Here is a 26772-nt window from a genome sequence, read left to right on the forward strand (position 1 = left end):
CCACCGACGCCACCAAATAACCATTTTCTTCATTTTGAAACAGATTCGCACATTCGCTTTCCAGGTCAAGTGAATCAAATTGATTAATTAACTTAATTACCAGTTTATTTCTCACTTTGAAGTAAAAACACTGTACATATGCAATCGAAAACATTCTACATATATTTTTTAATCAAATTATGGACATTTATTATGTTTTGGAGATAATGCAAGAGCGGGAAGAAGTTGATTTGACTGCTGGAGCTCCTTTACTACATCAAGCCCTCCGATAAGTTCTCCTCTCACGTACAACTGAGGGTAGGTTGGCCAGTTGGAGAATTTTTTGAGGCCCTGCCGAATATCTTCATCTTTGAGGATATCAAATGTTTCATAAGAAACCCTAAGAACCCAATTTAAATTTTAATCTTGAAATAATTTTTTAAAAATCTGAAATTTTTCAAAATACACTTACTTGCAGTCATTTAATATATGAACCATCTGTCTGCTAAAGCCACATTGTGGTTGTTCTTTGTTACCTTTCATAAATAACATTACTGGAGCCTTTTTAATTAAGAATTTCAATCTGGAAAAAAGAAAATTTGGCTTTGAATTTTCCATCTGATGAACACACAAAATTATTTTACAGCACTTGAGACCATCCCACCGAGACTCTAAAGCCATCTGTGTGTTTTTATTGTGTATTAACATCTTCATAATATTTCATTTCAAACAGGATTGTATATTCGTATTACACCATCCATTATGTTACATATTAAATGTTTTTAAATAAAAGGTATGTAAAAAAGAAAACCAAGAAAATCATAATTACAGTAGTTCAAAATCAGAATACTACGAAATGACTGAATTTGTAAAAAAGAATAATAAATAAGTACTCAATTCCTCAAATATGTATATGAAAATTTATACCTATCTTCGAGATTATGAATTCTGGGCAAAATATCGTTAAGTTCTCCTGAAGCATGAAGTTCTTTTACCACATCCAAACCACCTATAAGTTTTCCATTGACATACAACTAAAAACAAAAGAAAAAAAACATTGTAATCATACAAGTAATTATAACATTAGGTCTAAAACAAAACCTGTGGATATGTTGGCCACTCGGAATATTTTTTTAAACCTTCGCGCACTTCATTGTCAGTCAAGATGTCAAATGTTTTGAAATCAGCTTTTACCGATCTTAGAATATCAATGATCTGTCTTGAGAACCCGCATTTTGGTTCATCCACAGAGCCTAAAATATTGTATAAATATGTTAACTTGTTTATTGGATAATATATCCTTTTACATAGTATATATAATAAAAGAATAAAGGCTAAAACAATCATGACATCAATACAGAAATTAATCAATAATTCAAACTAATTCACATGTTCAAGTTGATATCATGAAAATAAGGAACAATAAAGGACCCTCATGGAACCCCTGAGGGACACTGAACCAGCCTTAAGAGGCTAAAACAAACAATTGATATGAATATTATTTACATAATATCCTTTTTTTATTATTCAGAATACCTTTCATAAAAAGCATCACTGCAGATTTGTTTATAAGCTTTTTTAATCTCTCATTAAGCTCTAATGGTTCTCCACCAGCAGGTAACGATTGAACGCCTTCAGGAAATTTGTCCAATTTTATGTTATTGATCTAGAAAAAAATACACACTATACATGGCTATCTTTCTACAAGAAATTAAGACCAAAGCCACCTGTTGTTTCAACTTGCTGATTAAAGTCCCAGGATTGGCACCCTCGACCCGGTCAACAACTTGATTACGCCTGAGTATCAATATCGTCGGGACGGCTGCAATCCCATATTTGTGAGAAATAACGGGTACATCTTCAGCTTGCAGTTTAGCAAATTTAACACCCTGAATGGTATTTTATTTTGATTATTCAAGTGGTATCTTAAGTAATAAAAAATAAATACTTTGTACTCAGGTAGATTGGCCATTTCGATAAGGATCTTTTCCATGTGGCGACATTGGTCAACCCAATCGGCATAAAAGTGGCAAACCATCAGGCCGGCACTCCTTTAATTGAAAATAATTGTAAGCATTTTGAATATATATATATAGAAAAAAAATTACTAAGGTTGGAAAAAATACAAGTCCTAGGACCCTACTATTGAAAAAAAAACATGTGGAACTGAAATAGACTACACTGCTCCACAAAAAATGTGGCACACTTTGAAATTTTGATTTCTCTTTAAATTTGTCAATGTTTTGGCCAAATTTTTTGTTTAAAAACTTTAAAAATTATTTCATAATTATAATTAAATGGAAAGTATTTGTTTTTGCTGTTGATTGTGAGGCAAAACTCCTACTCCTAATTTGTTTTAAAATTCCTACAATGTGAATCCTCAAAATCCTTTTTAATCCTTTAAAAATGTGTTTATTCACTATTGTTTTATAGTGGCAAACGATTATGAAGGTGCCCATAATCACCAAGCAATCAGCCCTTGCTACTGCACTCATTAAGGATAATAAAAACAGTGTTATTCAATTATTATGCAGCAGCTGTATATCACTACAGCCAATGAGCCGTTCGGAGGTGGTTCAGTTATGGTGTGGAGTGGAATTTCTTTGGAAATAAAAATAGAGTAACAGACTTTTAATAGACAGTCAGTAAATGTAGAAATCTACATGACAGACATTCTTGAGAAATATGTGATGCCATTTTTTCCTGTTATTGGTGAGAAATTCTTGTTTATGCAAGAAAATGCATGATTGTCGCCACCAATGTTATGAAGTACCTTCATGAAGTAACTATTCACACTTTAAGATAGCTAGCTTGTATCCCTAATTTCAACCCTATTGAGAACTTTTGGGACATGTTTAGGCTTTGGGTAAGATGAAGAAATACCTCTCCTACAACCTTAGCTGAGTTGAAAGTTACGTTTAGATTTGGTATGAAATTCCTCAAGATGTGGTTAAACGCTTAATTATGAGCATGCCAAGGAGATTTAAGTGTGTTAAGATCAAGAGCAATAACACACCCTATTAAGATTTTAATAGCATTATGAACATACAAAAATATGATGTTTTCTTTATAAATTGTTTTGTTTTTGAGAGGTAGTTTTATTTTTTCATTAACCAAATCTTTTAATAAGTACCTGCATTATAAAAATTTAGGTGGTAATATTACTGAAATGGCAATACATAAAACATATGAAAATTGGATTCAGCAACTATTGCACCACTTGGATTCGGCTACTGGGTTGTTTGATCCCCAGAATATGGGAGGGCTGCGGATCCTGACACACCATTTGCTGCCTTCTGATGAGTGAACCACTGTTTTAACCACTAAGGTCTTGAGTGGCTAACAGCTGGTTTAGGTGTCTGTTTCTTGTCTGGTGTTTTGGTGTCTGGTCTACTGTGGTGGCTAGCCAGCCACTAATGAGTTTTAGAGTATCCTGGCAACTCGATTCAGTTATCCCCCTTTCACCACTTCTTGACCCTTCCTAAGCAGTTTAAAGACCGAGATGTTTGATTCTGATATATTTTTATAATAGACAAGTTAGAAGCTGTAGCTCTTTGTTATTTAATTAGACGAGAAATATGTGGGAATAGAAATGTGTGGTGTTTAGTGACCATTAGCCAATAATTATTTGGAGATCGTGTGATGTGGTCTGGTGTGACGTATGTTTTAGAAAAACATTTTCTTTATTGTGTCAACATTTCGATCTTTATTGAGATCATCTTCAGTGAGAGTGCCAAAACACAAGAATGCACTCTCAACACGTCATACAAGAATGACACATCTACACAGAAAACAAACCTTTGAGCCCTGAAAATGATCTCAATAAAGATCGAAATGTTGGCACGATAAAGAAAACGTTTTTCTAAAACCTACGTAATACCAGACTGCATCTCACCATCTCCAAATAATAATTGTGGGAATAGATTAATCCCAAGTCTCAATTTCCTTCTCGTATAGCGATTATAACACATTTCATCATGTGTTTTTTTATCTTTATCCACGTGATCCCAAAGTAAATTTCTATCCAATTGATCCCACGTGATCCCAAACTAATGGAGGCATATGAAATGTAAATGATGGTTTGGACAAGCGATCTGCTCGATACAGAATGAAATATGTGTAAGATATGCTGCACAATGTCCTGTCAGTTGGCTTCGTACAGAAAGAGTATCAATCGACTAAAAATCGGTATCTAATTCCAGTCATTAATACGGGGCCTGACCTGTTACCTCCATCCCCTCGATACCTGTCTCCCATACGGATCGCCTCCGTGTGAACCAGACCTAACCAAATCTTTTAATAAATACCTGCATTATAAAAATATAGGCGTTAGTATTTCTGAAACGGCAAGTACAAAAAAATCAAAATTTCAATGCGCCACTTTTTTATGGAACAATGCATTTCAGCACATGGTAATTAATAAATTGAAAAAATATACTAAAAACTATAAAATTCAATTATAACGCTAATTGAAAATCACCTAAGGACTGTGTTGAATTCATCAGCGGATGCTAAGTTGAGAACGCCGGTCATCGTTCCGTGAATCTGCTAAATTATGAAAAATTTTCGATTGTTTTTTCTTTTTTTATTTTGTTTTTTTGGTTAGCTGAAATTGCCAATTGTCTGATGTTAGAACGGCCTGATGAGGTTTGAAAGAAATATCAAAAGTTTAAAACCTTCAAAATTTCTGAAGTCTACTGCTTTACAGGTTACTTGGAAGAACGGTCGATAGTTTTCTATAAAAGCATATGGTTGTTATGCATCGATTTTAAGGCAGAAATTTGTCTAGCTGGCTAGAAAAGAAACAACAACGGTTTGAATTGAATTGTCGATTTAGTTGGATTATATGGGACTTTTCAAGAATTACAGCTTAAAAAAATCGTTGGGCACTATTTTTGTCTAATTTTAAACATATAAACGTGTAGTAATTTTATTAAACTGTTTGTTCGCTCTGTTTAACAGTTAATTTTACAAATATTCCATGTTATTTTAACATAATTATATATGTCGTTATTTATAAGTTTGTAAGAGTGGAATATTAATGATTGACGATTCAAGTCGATTTTCCTCAAAGAATTATATGATATTGCAATCGATTGATGAGGAATACTATTCTTCTTTTAAAATGGCCGATTTGTCTTGTGTCTTATCTTTTGTATTTTGGTGAAGGTTCTTTTTTTGGTGTTTTCGTTTTCCTTAGATAAATATAAATCCAAGTGAGCAAATGTAAAGAGTTTGTGAATGTCTAAGGGGCAGTAAGTGGGTATCAGTCCGACGTGTTTCTTGTTTTTCTTTATATTTTCGTTTTTTCAGTACAGCCAACTGGTAACTCAGTGGTGACAATAGACAAGCAGATATCAATGTTTAATATGTATTTTTATTCGAAACAAAATGCTCTAATGGGGTGTCATGTGTATTGTTGAGAGTTTTGTGTCGGTTTGTTGTTGACTTATTATCTGGAGTGTTCGAGAAGTTGTTTAAGTCGTTTCTGAATAATGTGGTTTACTGGAAAAGCTGATTTGTCGAGTCACAAGGAGGCCCTGTTTACAGAGTTGATGGTTGAAATCAAATCGGTCGTACCAGGTGCCCGGCTGTCCTTCAGTCTCAGGACTAAGTTGGAAAGGTTCACGAGGGCAGACAGGAGGGAAATCGCCTGCAGGGTGAAAGACGGTTGTGCGCCCCTTTTTATCGCTTGCAAGAGAGGTCACGTCGAGATTGTCGAGTACCTCATAACGACCTGTGATGCTGACATCGAACAAAAGGGCCTTTACGAAGTCCCCGACGATCGCTCGGTCCATAACGTCACACCTCTGTGGTGTGCAGCTGTTTCTGGGAATCTACCTGTGATACGTTGCCTTGTACACTATGGGGCGGATGTCAACGCAGTGTCTGATTCGGGTTCGACCCCTGTGCGGAGTGCCTGTTTTATGACACATCTTGACATTGTATCGTACTTAGTCGAATGTGGTGCCGACATTCTCAAACCGAACTACAACGGCGGCACTTGTCTCATCAATTCCGTTCAGTCTGTTCAACTTTGCCTTTATTTGTTACAACATGGTGCTAAAGTCAATGCTAGGGATATACAGGTATTATTTTTCAGTATAACTCATCAATATATGCTTTCTATCTAAATAATATTTAAATCTAAATAATGCTGCTTTCTTGTATAAAGACTAAATGTTTAACAGTTAAAGAAAGTTAACTATCATACAAAAAGCATGAATATACCTTATAATTTTTAAATTGTAAAATATCATGCCAAACAAATGTTTCAGAACAAAACAGCTCTCCATTATGCGATTCAAGAACATAGATTTGAAACGACAAAGTTGCTCTTAGAAAATGGTGCTGACCCTTTTGCTAAGAGTAGATACAACGATGACGCTTTGGAGACTGCTTGTCTTAAAGGGGCCGATCAGATATTCTGCTACCTCACCGAGACTATTAATTATACACCGGAGCGTCTGGCCGATGCCCATGAACTGATCGGTTCTACGATTCTAGATGAACATGTAGACACGCAGGTAATTTATTCGTGGGAATTTATGTTTTACCGATTGCAATTTAACGTGTTCACCGTCTTTTTGTACTGAAGCCTACAGATGAGTGAGGGAGAGAAGAAAAAAGCCGAGCTCAAAAATATTACATACAGGTTTTTGTTATAAATTAAAAAAATCTATATATTCTTTTAATTTTAACATACAAATTATAAATTTTGTATGTTAAATAATTTTTTTATATTTTTTTATTTATTTAGAACTATGAAATCCATATATTGAACTTTTTTATCTTTATCTTATTGTACAGAGGAATAAATATTCATAGTGTCAAATTAAGATTTTAAATAGCCTTTACATTGCAACGATTGATCAATAAGATCAATAATTCCTATTGTTGTTCACCTTCATTCTTCTCTTTTTTATCCAAATTCTAAAGAAACCTTGTTAACGGCACTGTCACAAAACCTTTTCAAAATAAAACTTCTACTGGTTTGTGTCAAATTAACTGTACTTTTTGTATACTTGTTATAAAAGTCAAAGTAATTTTTCTACAATTATTTCTGCCATTACTAGAAATTAACTTACCTATTACTTTATAAAGTTATTTCTTATGTTTAAATGTTAAAAATAACTTTTGATGTTTAATTGTTGTTTAATAAAAAGATTATTTGATTTTTCTGTATGAATATATGAAATAATACTATTCTTGTATTACTAAGAAAACAGTGACTTCTTTAAATTTTATTTGTATAAAATTTTCTTTTTTTCTGATCTTCTTTGATTGGTGTTTCTTATTTTTTACAGTTAGCATACAGTCATTGGGAAACTGCAATAAGAATAAGAGAATCAGCCAATCCTCCAATACCAAAACGGCCTAAGGTAGAACCAAGAGCTGCATTTGGACATGCCACTGAGTTCACGACTGAGGAGGAACTCAGAAACCTTGTACTAGATTTAGATGCGATGAGAACTCAAAGTCTACTGGTGTGTGAGAGGGTCCTTGGCCCGTACCATAAGGATACGCTGTTCCGCCTTATGTATCGTGGAGCGGCTTACGCCGACGACCTGAGGTTCCAGAAATGTATAGATTTATGGAGGAGAGCATTAGAAATAAGAGTTGAAAAAGATTCTGTAAGTTAATAAATGGCGAATTTTGTTTTGTTAAATATTGAAGAAAAAAAATCAATTAATATTTCAGATATTATATAGTGATACGTGTTTTACGGCACAAGCGCTGGTTCGCCTTTTTGTCGATTTGAATCTCAAAAGTGTGGCGATGGTGGCAAACAGCGGTTTGAGATACGAGGAGGAGCCCAAGTTCAAAGATGTCCATGCTACCTTCAACCTCCTGGCCGATAAAATCTCATACTGCAGGCAGTTGCTTGATGTAATTATCAATAATCAATATGCAAGGAAGAATCTTCTTTTATGATAAAACCTTTTAGATTCGTCCAGTGTATAAAAGACAACAGGAGAGTTTCGATCGTATTTTAAAATGTTTAACTCACCTCATTTACTTAATGGTTGAAACTGCCAAAACAGAAGAAGAAAAATCTTTGGTGAAAAAAAGTGTGAGAGAACTAGTCAAAGCCAATCCTCATTCAGCTTCCACTGGTGACACCCTACTCCACCTTTGTGTTTCTAGACTAAACACGATCAAAAGCAGTTATTTTACAGATGATAATCTTGTAAGTATCGAAGTATATTTGTGTATCCTCATAATAGCTGAATTTGCTTATATTAGCATTTTAAAAACTTATTGCACTCGTGGGCCTTGCAATCATGAGTTCAATTCCCACCATCACCCCGGGAATTTTCTTTCCCATTCCCCAAAAACTATATATCATCAATTCATCAACGAATGTACTCTGCCTAATATGAAAATCATAAGGCAAATTGATTTTTTTTTTTTTTTAATTATCATAATGAGCATGGAGTTAGAGGCAAAAATTAGACCTATTTTCTAAATAAACAATTTATTAACAATTAATTAATCTTAGGGGTGTTGGTGGCTGCAACAGTTTAAGCATTGGCACAGTGCTCATCACTGTCCTGGGTTAAAATCCATTGGTCCTGCATTCAAACCCGACGTACTTTCAAATGGGCTTTTTTTTCAAAAACCTACACCCCAAAGGTTTATATAACCTATTTATATAAATCCCCCCCAAAATAAATAAATAAAATTTAAAAAATACTAGAGGTTATATGTATACCTATAAAACATTTAGTGATAATTAAATTAACAAATTTTAAATGCATGTCTTACTTATGCTTGTCTTCTATGGTGATCATGTCTAAACTTTTTCACTTTGTTTGCCCGATGCATTTCACATTTTTCCATCTTCAGTGGTTAGTTTATGTGTTATTTTGTCAATAGTATCCTTTTGTTTGTACTTTGTAAAATGTTGAGTGGGTTTTGAGGGAGCCAAATAGTATGACGATAAAATTATGATCAGGGATCATGAAGTTTCAAGTTCATTATATTTTGCCGTGATTTTCCACAAGAAACAACAACATAACAAATTAGTTTAAAATAGAAAACTTATCTAATGATTTTTTCTTTTTTAGTTAATTTTTCCAAGTTTAGAAGTGATAGAATTGCTTTTGGAATGTGGAGCTCCTGTAAATGCTAGGAATGAATCTCGCTCCACTCCTCTCCATGTTGCGGCAAATCCTTACAATTTTTTTAGTAATGTAAGTTTTTTAAATAAAATTTTAATATTTTTTTTTAAATATATATTTCTTACAGTTGGTACAACTATTATTGGACCACGGTGCACATCTTGATCAACCGAACAGGAATAAAGACAGCCCATCACTTCTAATTGCAAGCAATCCAATAAATACAATTTGCCTCATAAATTACACAACTCTAAAATGTCTATCTGCTTCGGCCGTTGTACGGTATAACATCCCATATCAAGGGCAAATCCCAGTGACGCTCGAAACATTTGTGAACTTCCATAATCCCACTTTTTAAAAAGAATATGAGAGCATAAATATGAAAAATAAGGGAATTTTAAAGATAGAGTCAAAAGAAATAACGACTAGCCTGTCTCACAGTGATGTAAGTCAGCCCTTCTCACACATGATCACAATCTCCTCGTTTCTCACACGATCACAACAAAATGTTTAAAAACTTTTAAAAACAATTAAAATCCAAAAATTCATATTTTGTTTATTATTTCTAGCTTTATCCATTATTTAGTAAGTTTGTTTTTTGTCCTACTCAGGGATTTTTGTATCCTATTTATTAAACTTTTTTTGTAATATATACATATTTTTAAAATCTTTTATGCCTCCTTGTCCTTTGTTCATATAATAGATAGATCCTTTCGTTTAGAAAAGCAAATTGAAAAATTATGTTAACATAATACATTATTTTTTACAAGAATTTATTGACAAAAAACAGACTTGCATAAATAAAGTTTAGTTGTGATTGTTTCACTGTGTCGATTGTTCCGAAGTGAACAATATGTTGTAAGCAAAAAATATTCTATTTATAAATTCAATAGCTTCTATAAATTAAATAATACTTTTTTATTAAGTTAATCCATATGCATATTTTTAGACGTACATAATAATAGATGGGCTGGCAAATAGCTAAGGTTCGCTAAGTCGTAGTTAATTATGTTCCTTCTTTTTCAAAATGCATTTTATCATATATTGCAGCCTACGTTCATTGTAAAGATACTTAAAAAACTGGCTGAAGGGATTTATAAAAAAATAAAATAAATACATACTATAAAACAAGCAAACTTTAAATAACTATAATTGATGTAAATATAACTATGACATTTTACTGCTCCACAGTAAAAATAGAATTCTATAAAGTAAAAATAAGCAGTTAGGTTGTTAAAGTTTGTCATTAATAACACGATCGGTTTGTTGTTAATTCACTAAGTTTAATTTATAATTTCAATTGTGAAACTTGTATAGTTAAAAAGTAATTTTCTATTACAGAAGTATTGACTTAATTTCAAATTTTTGTCTAGATTTAGAAAAAACGATTGAATAATTATAAAAGAATGATTATTTATCAGTTTGTTTCCTTTGTCTCTTGGAATAAAATAATAAATGTATTTAATAGATAAATCAACATATTGTTGAGTTATTTGTATGATTTTTTTTTAAATTAGATTTGCAATATAGCTAAATCAGTATTATGTATTTATGTAAATAAATATTGTTGCGTACACATGTATGTAATATTGTATTATTACTGTTATAGTATTTTTCTTCTTAATGAAATAGCACATTAACATGTGCATACATATAAACAGAATATTTTAACAAAATAAATTTTAGCCAAATTACTGAGTGCTAATTTTATTTACATGTAGCTGATTTTGTTTGGTCTTTCTTTTGTTGTTTAATCAACATTTAAGTTCTGATTTTGTTTTAAATATTTTTATTAATTATTTAATTAATATTAAATTATATTAAATTTGCCCTCCTTTTTGCCATTTTTCAAATTCAAAAAGTGGGGTTGAGATGGGAGGTTGGTTTCGAGGGGATCGAGGTTACGATAGCTCAAGTGGTAGAGCAACGGCGTATTTAGGCGAAGATCGTGGGTTCGAATCCCGCTTGTGACACTGACTTTTTTATCTCAACCAAAATCGTAATTAAAGATTAATTAATTTTTTAAATTTATACCTACCTACATGCAATTCAACTGTTAAATGTTGTGTTTTTACATACAAGAAACAAGAAAATTATGATCAAACTATTTTTTCTTTGAACAATTTTAAACGAGTTGATAAAAATAATTTTTTATTATTACACTTTATTAAAATTTTTTTCTAATAATCAATCAAATATGTACAGGGTGTGTCAATGGAACTTTATTATGAATACCACAAAATTTCAGCAAGCATAGGAGTTAGTAGCGATCTCCGAGGCATAGATCAGCTCCTTGCCCCTCGCCCTCCAAGCCAAGCTGTCTGGCAAATCTAGATCGCGGAACTACATTCTGCACAAGCTCCTCACCATATGGACCAAAATCTATCAAATTGTCGTCTGGCGGTGGTACAGGACGCATTAAGTTTTCCACACGTACTCTGCCTTCTTCATCAACTTCATACTCTAAAATAATATGTCAAATATGAGTTTTACTTAGCACTTTTTTTTTAATAATGTTAAATTCTCTTGATAACAAATAAATTGATCTTTTGATCATACCCTCTTCCAGCCCTGGTGGCACTGCCCCAGCTTTAGCCCATAGTTCTCTTCTCATTCTAATTAAGGAAGCTTTCTTCTGCCTTTCGAGTTTTTCAAGATCTCTTTCCCTCCTAGAATTAAAATAGAAAATAATATAAAATTTTCTTTGTAATTAATTATTACATATATTTTTGGGTTACATTGCTTGCTTGTGTCGCCTTCGTTTCCTTTCAGATTCGGGTGTTTGCGGTTTCATACAAACAATATTGCCCTCTTCCGTTTCAAAATCTCTTAAAGGACTAATTGGCCTGCCTAGTCCATATTCACGGTTGTCCTCCCATTTGGGGGCCCGGATTGTACCGACCACTTCTCGCAATTCTTTAGTTCCTCTATCATCAGCAGGAGGCCTTAGATTTTCGAGTAGTTCGCGCAGCTCAGTAGTCATCTCGTCTTCATCTTCCTCTGGCAAAGTCGGCAGAGCAACAGATTCCTGAATGCCTGCTAGTGAGTTGGCTTGTTGTGTGCTATAAGGCGATGGCCTAGCCTGGACCACTTTTACCATATGTTCTTCTGAAGGACCGCATGTTTCCTCAACATCACCTGACCCGGTAACTTTGACAATAGTCGTTGCATTTGGGTCTACGTCGCCTGGTCGAAGGACTATCTGCTCAGGCAGCATTGCTAAAACATTAAGTAATTTTTAAATGCTTAGTAGTAAAATTTCTTTTATTTATTATTTTTATATTTAATTAAATTCTAACTTCAGTGTATGATGTACTACCTATAATCTACCTTTTTTCTTGGTTTTGTTTGTTGACATTACTGTACTTTAGTTAAATAATATTTACACGACATAAATATTGCAAACTTACATTGAGAATCAACTGGCTCAGAACGTCCTTCTTTTAATGCTGCAAGTAAAATGAAAATTACAACAAAAAAATTATAATTAAAAAAAAAAACTATACTACCTCTTTTATAGAGAGAATGGTAAGGAGTGCCTGGTACAAAGCCAGCAGCAAGTCCTATAAGGACTTTAGCAGCCCTTTTAACATCATCATTAAGAAAGTTAGGGCACATCGCCTCTATTCTTCCGAATGATTTGTATGCTGTTTCCAAAAGATATCTTGTCCCTTCAAATGTAGGGTCTGTTAATTCTCTTTGTTGAGCCATGTACGTCGGTCGCGGAGGTGCCTCTCCAGGGGGCATTAGGCAAGCTTCTTGTTTAACTGAACTCATAAATTTGTGTTATTTGAACGTAATTAATCACTGAATTTTTTCTTACCATCTGCAAGCATTTGCTTGAGATCTTCAATTTCCGCTCGTAGTCTTATAATTTCATCTTGCTCCGCTAAAAATTACGGGTAATTTATATTAAAAATTTAATCTGGTATTATTTTTTTTTTAATTACCTCTACTAACAGAAGCATCAAACTGCCTAGTTGGTGATTTACCAGTCCTCGGCCTACTTCCAGGGCCTGTTGTCGTTTTAGGACGGACACATTGAGCTGTCTGCGATGCTGTACGCGGCCTTGCACCCGTTGTAGCTGGTCGGGGTGCGACATCCTCCCTTTTCTTTGCCCTCAAATGTGGAGGAGTTCTTGATGCAACTTTTTCCTTCAGTCTTTTTTTCATCTCTAAATTTTTTCTTTTCAATTCGGCTAGAGTCTCCCCTCGTGGCTTGGCTTCCCGGGGTTTGTAATCTGTATAATAAAAATTATTGTAAAATTTGAATTTAGAACGCTGATTTGAATTAGAATTAGAATTAACATTATTGAATTAAAAGTAATTTCTTAGTGAAACAAGTGTATATAATCACCTAGAGTCCCTAATTTGGATTTAACTTTTTTCAATGCTTGCAACTCCTTTTTCCTTTCTCTATCTCTGGCTTGTAGCTCAGCAAGAGTTTCTCCTCTGCGTTCTGTAACATAATTTTCATTAAAAATAATTCTTTCATATTTTAATTTGTTTTATTAACCTGATGTGGGCCTTTTGCACGGTTCAGCTGAACCAGTGGCAGCTGCTTGTACGGATGGCCTGCTCTTTAATTTCTCAGCTAACTCCCTTTTCCTTTCTGCCTCTCTTTTCTTCAGATCTGATAGAGTCTCTCTTGGTCTTTTTCGTCCTGTAAGCGAAAGGAAAAATGGGTAGGTAAAATTTCTTTTTGAAACGAATATTTATTACCTGCAGTATCAGGCCTGTCTTCGTCTGCTGAATACGGTCGTGGACAAGTTGACACTGGCTGACGATTTTTCAACTTCTCATTCAATTCTCTTTTTCTTTCTGCATCCCTTGCTTTTAATTCTGCTAGGGTTTCTCCCTTAGGCCTTTTCAAAGCTATTAATTCATTTTTATTAATGAGAATTTATTTATCTGAAATCTGAGTAGTTTCAAAGCAAAATTATTATCTATTTGTTTTCTTTTTACCAGCACACGCCTCTGCATCTGCTCGAGCTGAACTTGGATCTGTATCTCCTCTGACGGATGGGCGATTTTTCAGTTTCTCAGCAAATTCCCTCTTCCTTGCAGCATCCCTTGCTCTTATTTCGGCTAAAGTTTCCCCCTTTGGTCTTTTCAGCCCTAATAATTTGAAACCAGATTTTGTTTACAACAGTTTATTCAATATGATATAGCTTGTATGTACTTATGACTGTAGTTACATAAATGAATGTTTTATATTTATATACATATCACTATGTCCTTAAAACAAAGCTATTTACTATGAGTTATGGATACACAAGACTTAAAGATACCTCAGACGGACCATGTGTATGTTTGTCATACAAAATTTGTAAATATTCTGTATTTTCATTTTGTATTACTAATGATTTTATTTTTTTATTAAAAATTATTTGAATATAATTTAAGGACTATGAACCTTAAAAATTTTAATACAAAATTTGTAGCATTACCATTTTAACTATTTTGAACTGTGAACTTTAGCATTCATCAGACAAAAATTTTGTTAAATTGGTCATGTAATAATCCTATGGATAAACGAACTTAAGTAGGTCATGTCTACAGTTTAATTACCCATTTTCCACTTTTGTACTTTTTTTCTCTAAGGAAATTTTGTTAATATTGTGTAATCACCCTGACATTTCCCTTTGTTACTTGTTGTATTTTTGTCACTGAGAATTTGGAATTTAAAAATTTTGATAGAAAAAAAAATTGGTGTCTGAATAAAGTTAAATTTACAACATGTGTAATTCAAAATAATACAAATACTAAGAAATTACATCTGTTATAGGGATTTTAATTTTAAATTTATATACAGTTGTCAGAGTAAATGCATAAATATCTATATATATATTTTTAATATCTTATATCTACACATTTTCCTCTACTTAATTTGTTTTTGCATTAGCATAAATTTTGTTAATTCCTAATGCACTACTTCTACTTCCCTAGTTTTCTATGTTTTAACTCATGTTGTAATTGCCTATAACAAGAACTCAAGCAGACATTTCAATGAATCATTGCTTGTTTTTATTCATAATGGATGTTTATAGGATTTTTTTCTTTCTCCGGCTGGTTAGCAGCTAGGGCTATTGCAGGCTCATCCTGTTGTGTCTATCTTGCATTTTTTTTATTACCTCTATCTTTGATGTTTAACACTTTCATACTGTCCTAAGTCAATACATATTCATATTATATGTGTATAGGCATATATATACAATAAAATCTGCAGGAGGTCACACCTTATTCTTCAAGGCGCTAATTCTTTGCAGTCTATTTAACAGATACTTATGCGCCACATAAAGGGCATCTTTGTAATTTTTCTTTGATAAGAAGCTGCCCATGTGTCAACCTGTTGTGGCCTATCTTCAGGCAAGTCAACATGATTCTTTCTTTTTTCCCTTTTCCAAGGCCCACAATTTGACTGACAATTTTATTTTCAATAATGATTATAATATTTTTTTTAAAACTAAGTAGTAATTTTATGCTGGATTCTACACCATGGCAGTATGCCTCTTTTTTTTAAAGTTATCAATTCATTTCAGTTAGAATATTAAAAGTTTATAATATCGCTTGGTAGTTTTTCAAATGTAGCCAAAATGATTGAAAACGACCAAACTTGATTTCAAACTACATTTTAAAGTAGATTTTGTCGATACTGTATGATAGTATTCTGTTTCTATATTATATAAATATACTATAACAATAATTATTTGGAGATCGTGAGATGCACACCAGACCACATTTCACAATCTCTACATAATCATTAATTAATGGTCACTAAATACCACACATATAACAATAATACTGTAACTCATTTGTAGAAAAGAATAATAGATAAGGATCCTCGATACAAATCCACAATCTACATTATATTTTCACTTTCCTCTACAACGTATTACACATATGAAATAATTATATTTGATATATTTTTATTTATTTTATCAATTCAGATGTTTTGTGAAAGAAGAACATTTTAAACATAACATTAATACACAAAAAAATTAACTCTTTTTTTCACAGCGCCTGTAACAAAACATAAAATGAAAAGATGAAAAAGTGTTAATTTATTTATTGACATAACATACAAAATCTTTATAATAGTTCATATTTGTTTGATTGGCTGTTCTTCAATATAGCAACAAATGCACAGTCCTGGAAAATATAACAATAAAAACATTTTTTTTTAAATACACAATTTGAGTTTATTAGATAATTGCATTATTCAAATTTCAGTAACAAAGGGGCAGTTTTGTCAATTAAAAAACTGAAAAATTTCTATCTACAAAAAGTCATTGAATGTTTCATGTTATATTATAGTTTTGTTCATTTTTATTTTTCCTTAAACTTAATTTAATTAACAATGTAATTTCTTTGTGAACCTTTGCCACAACTTGTGTTCAGTTATATTATTGAGAAGAAGATTTACCTTTATTGAAGGCTAAAAAGTTTTATCAGATCGGACTCGTTCATCCAACCATATCATTTCTGAGACAATCATGCCCAAACCAATACCGACACCAAGTAACACCGGCCATTCTAATATAACAGTTTATAGAAACAATATGATTTTTTAGAAATTATGTTAAATTCTATTAAAAATATGTATTTTAAAAAATTGCTGCCTTACCATCTTTACATATTGTTGCTAAACCAGTCCCAATCAACAAACTCGAACCTGCAGACAACAATTATTAATACACAAATTTGAAACAAACTATGTATAAATTAAATTAACTAAGTATTAATTTAAATAATGTAAAAAAATATATTTTGTATAATGATTTGTTTCATAGGATGATAATTAAGGAGGGCCTTTATATTTAATGTTGATGTTTTTGATGAACAAAAATCCCAACGTTCAGTATGTTTGCACAAATATATATAAAATAAAAAAAGCACTTTATACTATTTATTATTATCACTTTAGTGTTTTATTAACTTCCAATTTCCAGTTATTGAATCTGTTAGACCATTAATATTACTTTAATAGTCCAAATTTAACCACTGCAAAATGGCCCTCTGATGCTAAAAATGCATTTAAAAACTTGAAAATGGCAGCGTCGGTGGGTTGGATTGGCAGAGAAGCTCTCACATCTTAAGAGCACTGACGATAAGTGATAAATCTCACGTGAATAAGGATAGGCCTGTGTGGCTGACACTCAGACACTTACTTTTGCGCTAAAGCCTGCACAAAAATGGCTGTTTAATGTTCCCACTTAATTGAAGGGCACACTTGCTCCATATAGAGTGTGAAGCTGTTCTTGAGCAAGATTGCGAGTATTTTGGTCCCCTGTCCTGATTAAGGTTAAAATTTACGGTTGCATACATAATCAATTTGGATATCATAAGTAACCAAAAGAGGAAAGAACAATTTTTTTTATCTATTTGCCATTATACGGCATCATTAATTATAAAAAATTGATCTTTTTCTTCTCTGGCCAACATATTGACTAACAATCAACTGAAATGAAATCTAACACTGCTGACAAAAGCAAAAACAAGAATGGAAAAGTTTTAATAAAAGCAATTTGTCTAATTGCTGATCTTTAAGTGATGATATAATTTTTTACTAAAGTACACCTTGGTCTTTCAAACTGATATATGCCATTAACACTAGTGCCTTAGAAAATCTTAAAAGAGGATTCACTGAAAAAAATCCTTATACCCTGAACCTATTCTTGGTATAAATAGATCCAAAAAAGGCAAAAGGAGAAATGGATAAATTGTAGAATGGCAATAAGCTTAAGCCTAAAACCACGCTCACTGGCAAACTCAGTCACAGTTAGAGCTGAACTCAGAAAAGTAATAGGATTAAATACTGGTCACTGGTATTTGATATCTACCCATGGGCAATGATGTCCTCATTTGTAAGTTATGGAGTAAGGAGGAAGACACAGCCATATCATCTTCGCATCCAAAGCAACCACTCAGTGTAGACATAACAAGGAGTATAAATAAAACCCAGGGTCAGGAATTGTAGCAAGAACAATCAATGACCTAGTATTTCTTAGGAAAAATGTCAAGTAGATTGCACTGAACTGAAGAACTGGGAAAGTACATAAGACGGGAGGCTGCCTTGCATAAGGAACAAAAACCCACTTCCTAATATCTACCAATATTATCCTAATTTGGAAGAGGCCATCTTTCTTCTTTAACACTTCTTAAATTTTAACACACACACTTTTCTATTTTTTATTAAATGTTAAATTGAGTGTATTAATCTAATGTAAATTTAATTACGTAAGAAAACAATGGAATAAGTTGAATTATCCAAAATGTGATGTAGGTAATGAAGCAGGACGTGTTTATAGCAACAGTAAAGCACGTCGTTAAATCGAATAAAAATGCAATTATTATAATAAACATAAACACGAAATTTATAAACCATAGTTAAACCTAAAAAGAACACTGAAAAAATATTCACATAAGACGCCGATCTTCCAGTCGTCAATAACGCAACCCTTTTTCTTGCTGATCTTAAGCATCTCTGTGCATGTTCTGCGAGTGTCTTGTGTGTAGTGTTTGTGTCCTGTGTTCGTATGTTCTTAACTCTTCCTTCTTACTCTTGTTCGAACAGTTTTTAAACAGATGTTTTTCCCAACGGAAATCCTAACTTTTTGAAAACAGAAATGGATTCGCCCATCCAGTTATATTCTCAAAAGAAATCAGTGTCGTACTAATCACAAACTTACAAATTAATCGGGGGTAGTATGGAAAATGTGCGGTTGATCGTCGACGGGCAAACTCCAATTTCGATTAAATGGTGCAATAACCCCGACACCAACGATTTTTTAAACACAAGTCTTTTTTACATCGGTCAGTAATCAAAACATAATTATGCACAGAACACAAATTCATTCTATTATCGGACAAAACTATAATTGTATGCATTTTCCAGGAGGAGGTATCGTTGTTGGATATGTACTGTCTACACTCACTGCTTACAAAGGTATGTTTATCTTAAATTTTTTTTTTGTCTAATAAATTTTATCCTGGTCTTAAGGATGTGTAGCATTTGGAACCACGATGGGTTGTGGCATGACATTAAACTACTGGGATGGCAAAAAACAAACTCCTTCCAGAAAAGTCTTGTTCAACACTGACGGTATCCACGCAGCAGAAAATGAACCACTAACAGAAACTACATAAAAAACTATTCCATTCAAATTAACAACAAAATTATAGTTTTTAATTGTGTCTATATTTTATTTTAGTTATTATAACATATTTATAACAGAATGTTTTGAAATCATAGAAAGAATTGAGTTATACATCAATAGCAAGATTTCAAATGATATAACATGATGTGGAGGATGAAGGCACAACAAAAAATACAAATTTTTAGGTAAATATTATCTAGCCCTGACAAGCATTAGGGAAAAACAAAATTTGGGCCTTGTCTGGGCACAACAGGGCAGAGACATGAACAGACCGGTAAATTGGCCAAAGAAAGTTCAATGACAACACCTATTGGCCCTGAACCATTTTGTTATGGATCCATCAGACAATGAATTAAAAATAAGCCCTCCATTCAAAGGGGATGAAGGACAAAGGCATGTTCAAAAGTTCATCAAAGGAACATCACAGAAACTGTTGTAGTAGCAGTCCTTCCTATGTTAGCAGCAGAACTACTAAATCTAGGATGTTAGGTTTGAAATATAGGTTGAACTGGTAACTGAACACTGCAGACATGTAGACTCAAAGAGGTAGAAAGCTGGTCTCAAACTGTGTCTATTGAACATTAGAGGAGATTAAAAAGGTAGGTATCGTTAACAGAAGACTAGCCATCTGTTCGAACAGCCAGGCGGTACTGAGAGCATTACCACATAGTTAGTAAAGTCCAGAGTGTTTATGTTTACAGTAGGGCTAGATATGTTTGGCCTTTCTACGGTTTTCATTGTTCATATCAAGTTATTGGAACAATTTGTGTAGCCAGCAGTATAGTAGTCATAACCATCGAAATGTTAAGTTGCAACTCACATCTCCGGATCTTTTACCACTTTAAAATTGATGAAAACTACTTTTTTGATATTGTACAGTATGTTTTGTTTGGTCTTTCTACAGTTTTCATTGTTCATGTAAAATTGGAAACTGCCTATCTTCCTCAAATACCAAATTTTACCTGTAACTTCCACTTAAAGAAGTTTTTCAATATAGGTGGAAATTATATTAACAAATATTTAAAAAAATTAAATATAATTAATTAATATAAAATTAACATTTATGTTGTATTGTTTTCTGTACTACTTGATCCAAGCGCCTTTGGATTTCATATTTCACTGCAAAGTCCAGGACAAATATTCCCCCCTCATCGTAGCAAGATATCAGGCCGGGGTATAGTTCCATCTTGTGCTTAGAGGTTTCAACAGCGACCTGGTATCCCGAGTCACAGGGACCAGCGATTAGGACCTGGAGGCACTTATTTTTGTGTTTTGAGTTATCCTCTGAGCACGGGGACAGCATCTCCATACCAGCCTCACATCAGCTAGTATACTGCCGTCCACTCCTTATTGCATCTCTTGTACTCATTGAATTGGTCCTAAGGCAGAGAGCACAAATTAAAAATCTGTCAAGGAGACCATTGGTTGCCCACCATGCTACATATGCTTCACTAATTATGGTGTATATCAAATCATACATTGTATGGAGACTCAGATTAAGGAATTGACCAATTGGGGTTGCTGAGGGTAGGCCAATAAGCCCAAATACAACGTACAAAATTAAGAAATATTTATGCTTCAAAACACGTGAGATTTCTTTTTCATTTAAATAAAGTTTCTCAGTAAATGTATTTGTATAACATGCTGCAATTGGTTGGTTTTAATTTTAGATGGCCCCCACAGAAAAAAGTGTTGTTCTTGCTCACACCTTATTTAGCGACTTCCTCAATGAACTACTATTTTCCACTCCCACCAGATTAGAACTATGGTGAAGGGCTGGCTGCCCGAGTGGTCTTTAAATTTTTCTGGCATGCTGCAAAAATTTAAAGCACCGTAATATTGTGAGATTTCTTCGTGTGGTAGGGCTGATAACCATAAAATTTAATAATCACTGATAGTTTTGTTATGCGTTATATGTTTTGATATATGTTATATGTATGTTATGAGAAATCACACAGATACACTGAAAATGCTGAAATACATCTAATAGACTAACCCTGAAAGTATAAGCAGACCAAAATGACCAGCAACCACCAATTTACACCGTAATGATTATTTGGATGTAGGTTTAGAAAAAAATTTCTTTATCGTGCTAACGTTTCGATCTTTGTTGAGATCATCTTCAGGGCTGATGTGAAATTTTTTTACAATGATGTTAATTTTAGATTCCATCAAAGTATTGAGTGAGTACAAATACTTTGACTACTCAAATATTATACACTACTCACTTTTTGGATAGACAGTTCTTCATACAGTAACAGGAGTTACTTCCGTTAGTAGAACTACCTTTTCCTGAATATTTTGAAACAGAAATGGCATATAATTTTAAATTTTACCTTTGAAATTATGTGCTCTACTTAATTATTCTTTATTAACACTCAAAATATCAAAATTTATAGCATAAGTATGTTTAAAAAAACATGAGGAAGTAAATAATGAATAATTAAATAATTACATAGTATAATTTATATATAAATAATGTATATACAAGATTGTTTTTTCAATATAAAATAAAATTACACAAGTTTATTCAAATATAATTAACTTATTAAATTCTTATTATTTTAGCTGCAATGTGGGTATCTGTTTTCCACTCCAAGGACTCCTCTTGAGACTGAATTTCAATACATGAAAACGTCCCGCCCACCATGCCTTTTGTAAGCCGTCCTGGATTAACAATCAAACACCCAGCGGTTTCCTGAAAAATAGAAAACAATGAAATATCCACGATGTTGCAATAATTAATTAGCAGTAACTAGTAAAAAATACTTTGAGAAAACAATGCAAGTCTGATGGCATAATCAGGATATGTGGAGTGACAGGTAGCCTTGAATATTTCTGCCAAAGGTTAAGTTCAAATACAAAATCACTTTCGTTTGGCCACAAAGGGTAGAATGAACGTTGATTAATTAGCTGCCCAGCCAGCACACCAAGACGATTCGATTGTATTCTAAAAATAAATTACTTACAAAATGTTTTAAGACAATCTGTTTTCTACTTACTTAGATAATTCATATTTTCCTAAGTGAAGTAATAAATCTGTTGATGTGATTCCAACGATCAACCCATTTATATCAATAATGCAAGGGTCTGGATAGAACTTTATATTATTACTGAAATTGTTGGACGATGGTACTGGTGTTGGATAAACTGGTATGTTCATAGCATCTTTTGAATTTGATATTATAAACACTTGAATATTAATGCTAAAATAAACATAAGTTGGAATATTTATATCTTAAACACACATAAATTATTTTACTTTTGAAAAGATTCTTCCATTTGTTTTATCAGCCTTGTGAAATAATCTGAAAATGTTTCAGCAACTCCATCTTCAGTAATTTTGACATGATTCGAGTCCAGAATCGGTCCGATAATTATCAATATATTAGGCTTATTTTTTATCACATAGTTAACAAGATCTTGAAATGGTTCATAAGAGAGAGTGTCACTAAGAGTCATAGGACCAGCCGCAACACAAATTTCCAAGTTACCTTTAAAATAAATCATGAATCAAATAATTATTTGACATTATTAGGTTAAATAAAAACCTGAAAACGAAGGCGGAGGAGGTAGAGGCAAAGGTGCTGAATTAAAGATTTCAGTTGCAACTACTTTATTACTAACTGCTGTTCCTTTAATGGCCACGACTTGACCAGGAAATAATGTAAATTCATTAATATTAGTTAAATCAAGCTCTTTTGTACTGTCCTCTTTTCCATCATCACTTGAGCATAAATCATAAATAAAGACTGGTTTGTTCTTTTCAATAAGGCAAATGCGACCAATAAAAATTGTTTCTTCTGTTTGATTGGTTATTGGCGAAGGATCAGGGAGTGCATGATGTTTAAGTATCGCTTGAGCAAGTTCCATTGATGAGTCTTCTATAATCAGGGACATATTTCGCAGTGTGCTATAAAAATATTTCCAATCTTTTGAATTTGTCTCTCTATATTCTTTTACATTCATGTTTTGGCTTTTAGATTCCCAGCTGAACAGCGATTTCCCGACTGTAGCCAAAACTTGTCCACTGTTTTTTCTGCTACTATATTTTGTGGATGGTGTATAACTGTAAATAGAGATATGGTTATTAAATATAATTACTTTTAACCATTGAAGAACTCACATGTCAGGGGAGAATCCAGCGGGCGAAAAGTTCAATCGGAAGTTCTCCTGGGAGTTTTTATACTGTTTGAACATTTGAGTAAATTACTGCAAGGTAATAAAAACTACATTTTTATATTAAATTGAACTTACATTCGGTGTCTTGCATTTATTGTTGGATGATGAATTTCTGATCGGTGAATTACTATATAATTAGTTAAAAGAAACATAGTGAAATAAAATGATAAGGTATGTGAGATGACAAACCTGGAGTTTCATCTGCACATTGTCTATCGTTTTGCCTGAACTGAAGACAGGTTTCAGTTGTTAATGTATTTTGTCATATCCTTTTATAACTTTGCAAAATATAAGGTGACAGGAGGGCCAGCCAGGCCACTGGGAAGTCACAGGCAGGCTTAAAGGGGTTTCAAAAGTCTATGATACCAATCTTTGCCAATTGAAAGGTTAGTTGGTTCTGACTGAACTGAAGTCAATTATCTAACTTCCATCCATTAGTATAGACCACTTGTACAGCACAATACGTGGCTTCATCGCAGCTTCTTATATTGGGTGTGGTACCTATTTTTTTTTTTTTTTTTAATTTCTACTTTCACCCTTTATTGCTTGCTAGTCCTGTTCGCTCTAGTGTGGGAAAAGACCTATATACATTTATGTTGAGTTTACAGTGATAACATAGTAACTGAACATATGAACCAATAGTGGTTCCAATGTTTTCGTCAGAGAGACAAATCTCTGATCAGCCTCATTGTGGAACGCCTAATGAGCTTAAAAGCAACAACTTGTTAGTGACATGAGTTCAAATTAACTGAAGAAGAACTATCAGAGAGATTTCAGGTGCATCAAACCACAATAGAAAGAAGACTGAACGCTGGGTTATATTGTGAAACTCCCTACATGGCTTGTTGTGTTTCATACTCGAATAGGAATAAGTAAATAGAAAGGGCACATTTCTTGTTCGGCCACTGGGGTGAGAAGTGATTTCTTTTCAAAAATATTTAAACGCCAACAGACTGTTTTCAAGAAGAATAAAGCACTGCCATTGACATCAAGAACAGGATTTCCCCTTGTAAGACCTGTTGTCTGTTTAGAGGAATAGTCGAGGAATACTTTATTGGGAATGCCCAGCCCTAGTAAACTGACTCAACATGTTTCCCCATGACAAAACTAATAGCTCTTACTCAGAGTAAAATCACCTAAAAGGCTGGAAACAAATGCCAAACTCTCCATACTATCAGACCTTGCCCCTTTCAATTTTTTTGTTCTACTCCTTAGCAACCTCTTAATTTTATAAATTGTTGAACCAAAACCCTCTGAAAATTGGACTTACAGATTTCTTTCTTCTCGTCTAAGTCTTTAGACTTTTACAAAAAAGAGATATTTCTGTTACTAGTACAGTCCAACATTATGTTGTAGAAAACTAATTAAATTGCATTTTCGAGTAAAAATAAAATATATTTTTATTTTAAAAGTTTGACCTTTTTTGCAGAAAACTTATTCACACAACCGATATTTTTAACTAAGGGTAGGGATCGACATAATATGGCAAAATGCTGAAATCTGTTAGCTTGATGAAGCTAGCAGGGAATAGACAGACCAGGATGATCAAGTTATAGAAAAAATATGATATTTTGGAGGCGATTACAGAACTTTTAAAGCAGTTTATAAGGCTCTTCAGACTGATAACTCAAAATGATTAACAAAAAGTCATAAGGATACTTGTCAGCTGCACTGAAGATTGGCACGTAACTTGTTTTAGACATTGATGGTTTCTTCTTATTTATAAATTCAACTCGCTCAAACGCTCTTATGTTGTCAAGTGTCGGCAACGCACCGTTGGATGTAGAGAAGCTGTACGCAATCCATGATTCCACCAGATCAGCTTCACCCAGACCATATTTCACACAAAGTTCATAACCTGTAAATATTTAAGAAAATTTATGATCTAGTGATCCTGGGCAAATCCACTACACACATACCAATAGGGTATACAGACGTTAAAAGAATATTGCTTAAAAAATTATCAAAATGTTAATATAAATAAAACAAAAGCAGTAATGTTTGGCAAAGGGAGGAAAAAATATTTATCAGAAAATTCTATGGAAACAGTAAGATCTTATCTTCCTTGGAATCCCTTTCTTATGCTCTGGGTCATTTGCCAATGTTTTAACATATGCAAAAACAGAAAGCAAATTTGTCTTTACACTACATATTAGGTCTCATAGTATGCAGCAAAACTTCCTCCGTGGGCACACTTAATATGCTGCTGTATGAAGCCTCAATATGGAGGTTTGAAGAAATAGAAAACTACCAAATCAATTACTTCAAGAGAAACTTTGGAATCATGTGAAACACCTCTGTATTCATGGTAATTGAATGTGGACTAGTATCTATGCGGTGCCACTTTTGGAAATGAGCAATGAAAAGTATCCTAAACTATATTATAAAAGGCTCGTTGCTCTCGATAGATCTGATGATTCAGGCAAAAAGCTGAAAAACAACTGGGCTACTAAAGAAGGCTTAAAGAACTGGGATATCAGGAAACATGGAATAATAAAGATCCCAAAGAAATCTGAAAAAATATAGAAATTATCTTATTTACTTACAAATGAAAAACTCAGAGGTTTAAACCAATAAACTTTTCTTGTATCAAGGTTTTCGCACACTCTTCAAAGAATGCAGAATTTTGTCTGATGTAGCCCAAGATTTATTTCAAGGGATATGCTATACATGGCGTTCATCAGAATTTTGCTTTATCGGTGATATGCAAGAAGCCGAGGCTCTCACGTATTTTTTTATAGATTTACTCTTTACAACAGCTTAAGACCGAAGTGTTTCTTTGATGTGTTGGTTGTGACTTTCCGTCGCTTCTGACAAACTGTTCCATAAAAGTGTATTTTGAAATACACAAAACAACAACAACATACAACATTATTATTTACAACATTTTAAAGGAGACACTTAAATTAATAAGTTTTACTTTGATTGAATGAAAATATATTAATCACTTAAACACACGCATTAAACAAACAACACACATTTATTAAATATACTTACAAACATCAAGCACATCCTCATCAATTTGAACACCTAGCTCGGTAAACTGTACTTTAAGTTCTTCTCTCGACACAGTTTCCATAATTTCGGCACGACAGTTGAGACTTGAGAGAATTTAAAATAAGGCTGATGACAACAAATTCACTTTGTTGTTATCAGAAACTTTTATACAATGAGCTGGTCTAAAAAGGCGGGAATCACGCACGTAATCAGTACTTGTTATAAGAATTTTTAAAAAATCATTTTTATTTACCATTGGTATAACTAAGCCAAAAATAAACTACTGCATTCTTTAAATAAATATTTTTTGCGTTTATACATGCACAATT

The 26772-nt window shown here is 33.0% G+C and overlaps 5 protein-coding genes and 1 long non-coding RNA gene across 8 annotated transcripts; 2 read left to right on the top strand and 4 right to left on the bottom strand.

Annotated features, from left to right (window-relative positions):
* Positions 1-87: 87 nt before the first annotated feature.
* On the bottom strand, positions 88-4742 carry LOC106668558 (glutaredoxin-3). Of its 2 annotated transcripts, XM_014397436.2 has the most exons (9): positions 4656-4742; positions 4460-4585; positions 1928-2030; positions 1707-1868; positions 1516-1645; positions 1081-1232; positions 907-1013; positions 452-562; positions 88-379 (listed from the first exon to the last, which is right to left on the bottom strand). In XM_014397436.2, exons 2-9 carry the CDS (start codon positions 4510-4512, stop codon positions 178-180), a joined length of 1020 nt encoding a protein of 339 aa, XP_014252922.1. In that variant the 5' UTR covers positions 4513-4585; positions 4656-4742; the 3' UTR covers positions 88-177. The 2 variants fall into 2 exon arrangements, with proteins under 2 accessions (XP_014252922.1, XP_014252914.1); XM_014397428.2 differs by having other exon boundaries at positions 4460-4668.
* A 346-nt stretch (positions 4743-5088) lies between these two features.
* LOC106669948 (protein fem-1 homolog CG6966) lies at positions 5089-9652 on the top strand. The gene is made up of 7 exons (XM_014399868.2): positions 5089-6068; positions 6258-6506; positions 7287-7613; positions 7681-7869; positions 7928-8170; positions 9051-9176; positions 9232-9652. Exons 1-7 carry the CDS (start codon positions 5475-5477, stop codon positions 9460-9462), a joined length of 1959 nt encoding a protein of 652 aa, XP_014255354.1. The 5' UTR covers positions 5089-5474; the 3' UTR covers positions 9463-9652.
* Positions 9653-11244: 1592 nt separating this feature from the next.
* LOC106670177 lies at positions 11245-14878 on the bottom strand. The gene is made up of 12 exons (XM_014400271.2): positions 14676-14878; positions 14070-14222; positions 13827-13979; positions 13621-13767; positions 13462-13563; positions 13055-13345; positions 12928-12993; positions 12614-12871; positions 12515-12553; positions 11843-12323; positions 11664-11773; positions 11245-11567 (listed from the first exon to the last, which is right to left on the bottom strand). The coding sequence occupies exons 1-12, from the start codon at positions 14677-14679 to the stop codon at positions 11365-11367; spliced, it is 2007 nt and encodes a 668-aa protein (XP_014255757.1). The 5' UTR covers positions 14680-14878; the 3' UTR covers positions 11245-11364.
* A 1069-nt stretch (positions 14879-15947) lies between these two features.
* LOC106670134 lies at positions 15948-18834 on the bottom strand. The gene is made up of 5 exons (XR_001341036.2): positions 18529-18834; positions 16732-16779; positions 16531-16640; positions 16190-16256; positions 15948-16127 (listed from the first exon to the last, which is right to left on the bottom strand). It is a non-coding gene; the product is annotated as an uncharacterized LOC106670134 (long non-coding RNA).
* LOC106670127 lies at positions 18367-19307 on the top strand. Of its 2 annotated transcripts, none has more exons than XM_014400193.1 (3): positions 18367-18920; positions 19003-19053; positions 19108-19307. In XM_014400193.1, exons 1-3 carry the CDS (start codon positions 18815-18817, stop codon positions 19251-19253), a joined length of 303 nt encoding a protein of 100 aa, XP_014255679.1. In that variant the 5' UTR covers positions 18367-18814; the 3' UTR covers positions 19254-19307. The 2 variants fall into 2 exon arrangements, with proteins under 2 accessions (XP_014255679.1, XP_014255688.1); XM_014400202.1 differs by having other exon boundaries at positions 18386-18920; positions 19117-19307.
* Positions 19308-21812: 2505 nt separating this feature from the next.
* Positions 21813-26627, bottom strand: LOC106666511 (DNA polymerase alpha subunit B). Its single transcript, XM_014393769.2, has 9 exons — positions 26444-26627; positions 25106-25304; positions 23522-23573; positions 23391-23452; positions 22816-23333; positions 22527-22758; positions 22267-22470; positions 22034-22214; positions 21813-21962 (listed from the first exon to the last, which is right to left on the bottom strand). Exons 1-9 carry the CDS (start codon positions 26523-26525, stop codon positions 21813-21815), a joined length of 1680 nt encoding a protein of 559 aa, XP_014249255.1. The 5' UTR covers positions 26526-26627.
* Positions 26628-26772: the final 145 nt, after the last annotated feature.

The sequence above is a fragment of the Cimex lectularius genome, unplaced genomic scaffold (assembly GCF_000648675.2).
Source record: "Cimex lectularius strain Harlan isolate CLEC.00 unplaced genomic scaffold, Clec_2.1 scaffold209, whole genome shotgun sequence".
In the NCBI taxonomy this organism is placed as follows: domain Eukaryota; kingdom Metazoa; phylum Arthropoda; class Insecta; order Hemiptera; family Cimicidae; genus Cimex; species Cimex lectularius.

What these genes read in the sequence shown, in the direction of transcription:
- LOC106670127 (XM_014400193.1), top strand. Translation starts at nt 18,815, where the DNA reads ATGGAAAATGTGCGGTTGATCGTCGACGGGCAAACTCCAATTTCGATT. An exon ending in CACAAGTCTTTTTTACATCG is followed by an intron (nt 18,921 to 19,002) that starts GTCAGTAATCAA and finishes TGCATTTTCCAG; the next exon opens with GAGGAGGTATCGTTGTTGGA. An exon ending in TACACTCACTGCTTACAAAG is followed by an intron (nt 19,054 to 19,107) that starts GTATGTTTATCT and finishes CCTGGTCTTAAG; the next exon opens with GATGTGTAGCATTTGGAACC.
- LOC106669948 (XM_014399868.2), top strand. Translation starts at nt 5,475, where the DNA reads ATGTGGTTTACTGGAAAAGCTGATTTGTCGAGTCACAAGGAGGCCCTG. An exon ending in ATGAACATGTAGACACGCAG is followed by an intron (nt 6,507 to 7,286) that starts GTAATTTATTCG and finishes TATTTTTTACAG; the next exon opens with TTAGCATACAGTCATTGGGA. An exon ending in ATTTTACAGATGATAATCTT is followed by an intron (nt 8,171 to 9,050) that starts GTAAGTATCGAA and finishes TTTCTTTTTTAG; the next exon opens with TTAATTTTTCCAAGTTTAGA.
- LOC106668558 (XM_014397436.2), bottom strand. Translation starts at nt 4,512, where the DNA reads ATGACCGGCGTTCTCAACTTAGCATCCGCTGATGAATTCAACACAGTC. An exon ending in GAATTCAACACAGTCCTTAG is followed by an intron (nt 2,031 to 4,459) that starts GTGATTTTCAAT and finishes TTTCAATTAAAG; the next exon opens with GAGTGCCGGCCTGATGGTTT. An exon ending in AGTGATGCTTTTTATGAAAG is followed by an intron (nt 1,233 to 1,515) that starts GTATTCTGAATA and finishes ACAATATTTTAG; the next exon opens with GCTCTGTGGATGAACCAAAA.
- LOC106666511 (XM_014393769.2), bottom strand. Translation starts at nt 26,525, where the DNA reads ATGGAAACTGTGTCGAGAGAAGAACTTAAAGTACAGTTTACCGAGCTA. An exon ending in GCTGGATTCTCCCCTGACAT is followed by an intron (nt 23,334 to 23,390) that starts GTGAGTTCTTCA and finishes CTCTATTTACAG; the next exon opens with TTATACACCATCCACAAAAT. An exon ending in ATGGAAGAATCTTTTCAAAA is followed by an intron (nt 22,471 to 22,526) that starts GTAAAATAATTT and finishes TGTTTATTTTAG; the next exon opens with CATTAATATTCAAGTGTTTA.
- LOC106670177 (XM_014400271.2), bottom strand. An exon ending in GTGCAAAAGGCCCACATCAG is followed by an intron (nt 13,564 to 13,620) that starts GTTAATAAAACA and finishes ATTATGTTACAG; the next exon opens with AACGCAGAGGAGAAACTCTT. An exon ending in AGGCGACACAAGCAAGCAAT is followed by an intron (nt 11,774 to 11,842) that starts GTAACCCAAAAA and finishes TTTTAATTCTAG; the next exon opens with GAGGGAAAGAGATCTTGAAA.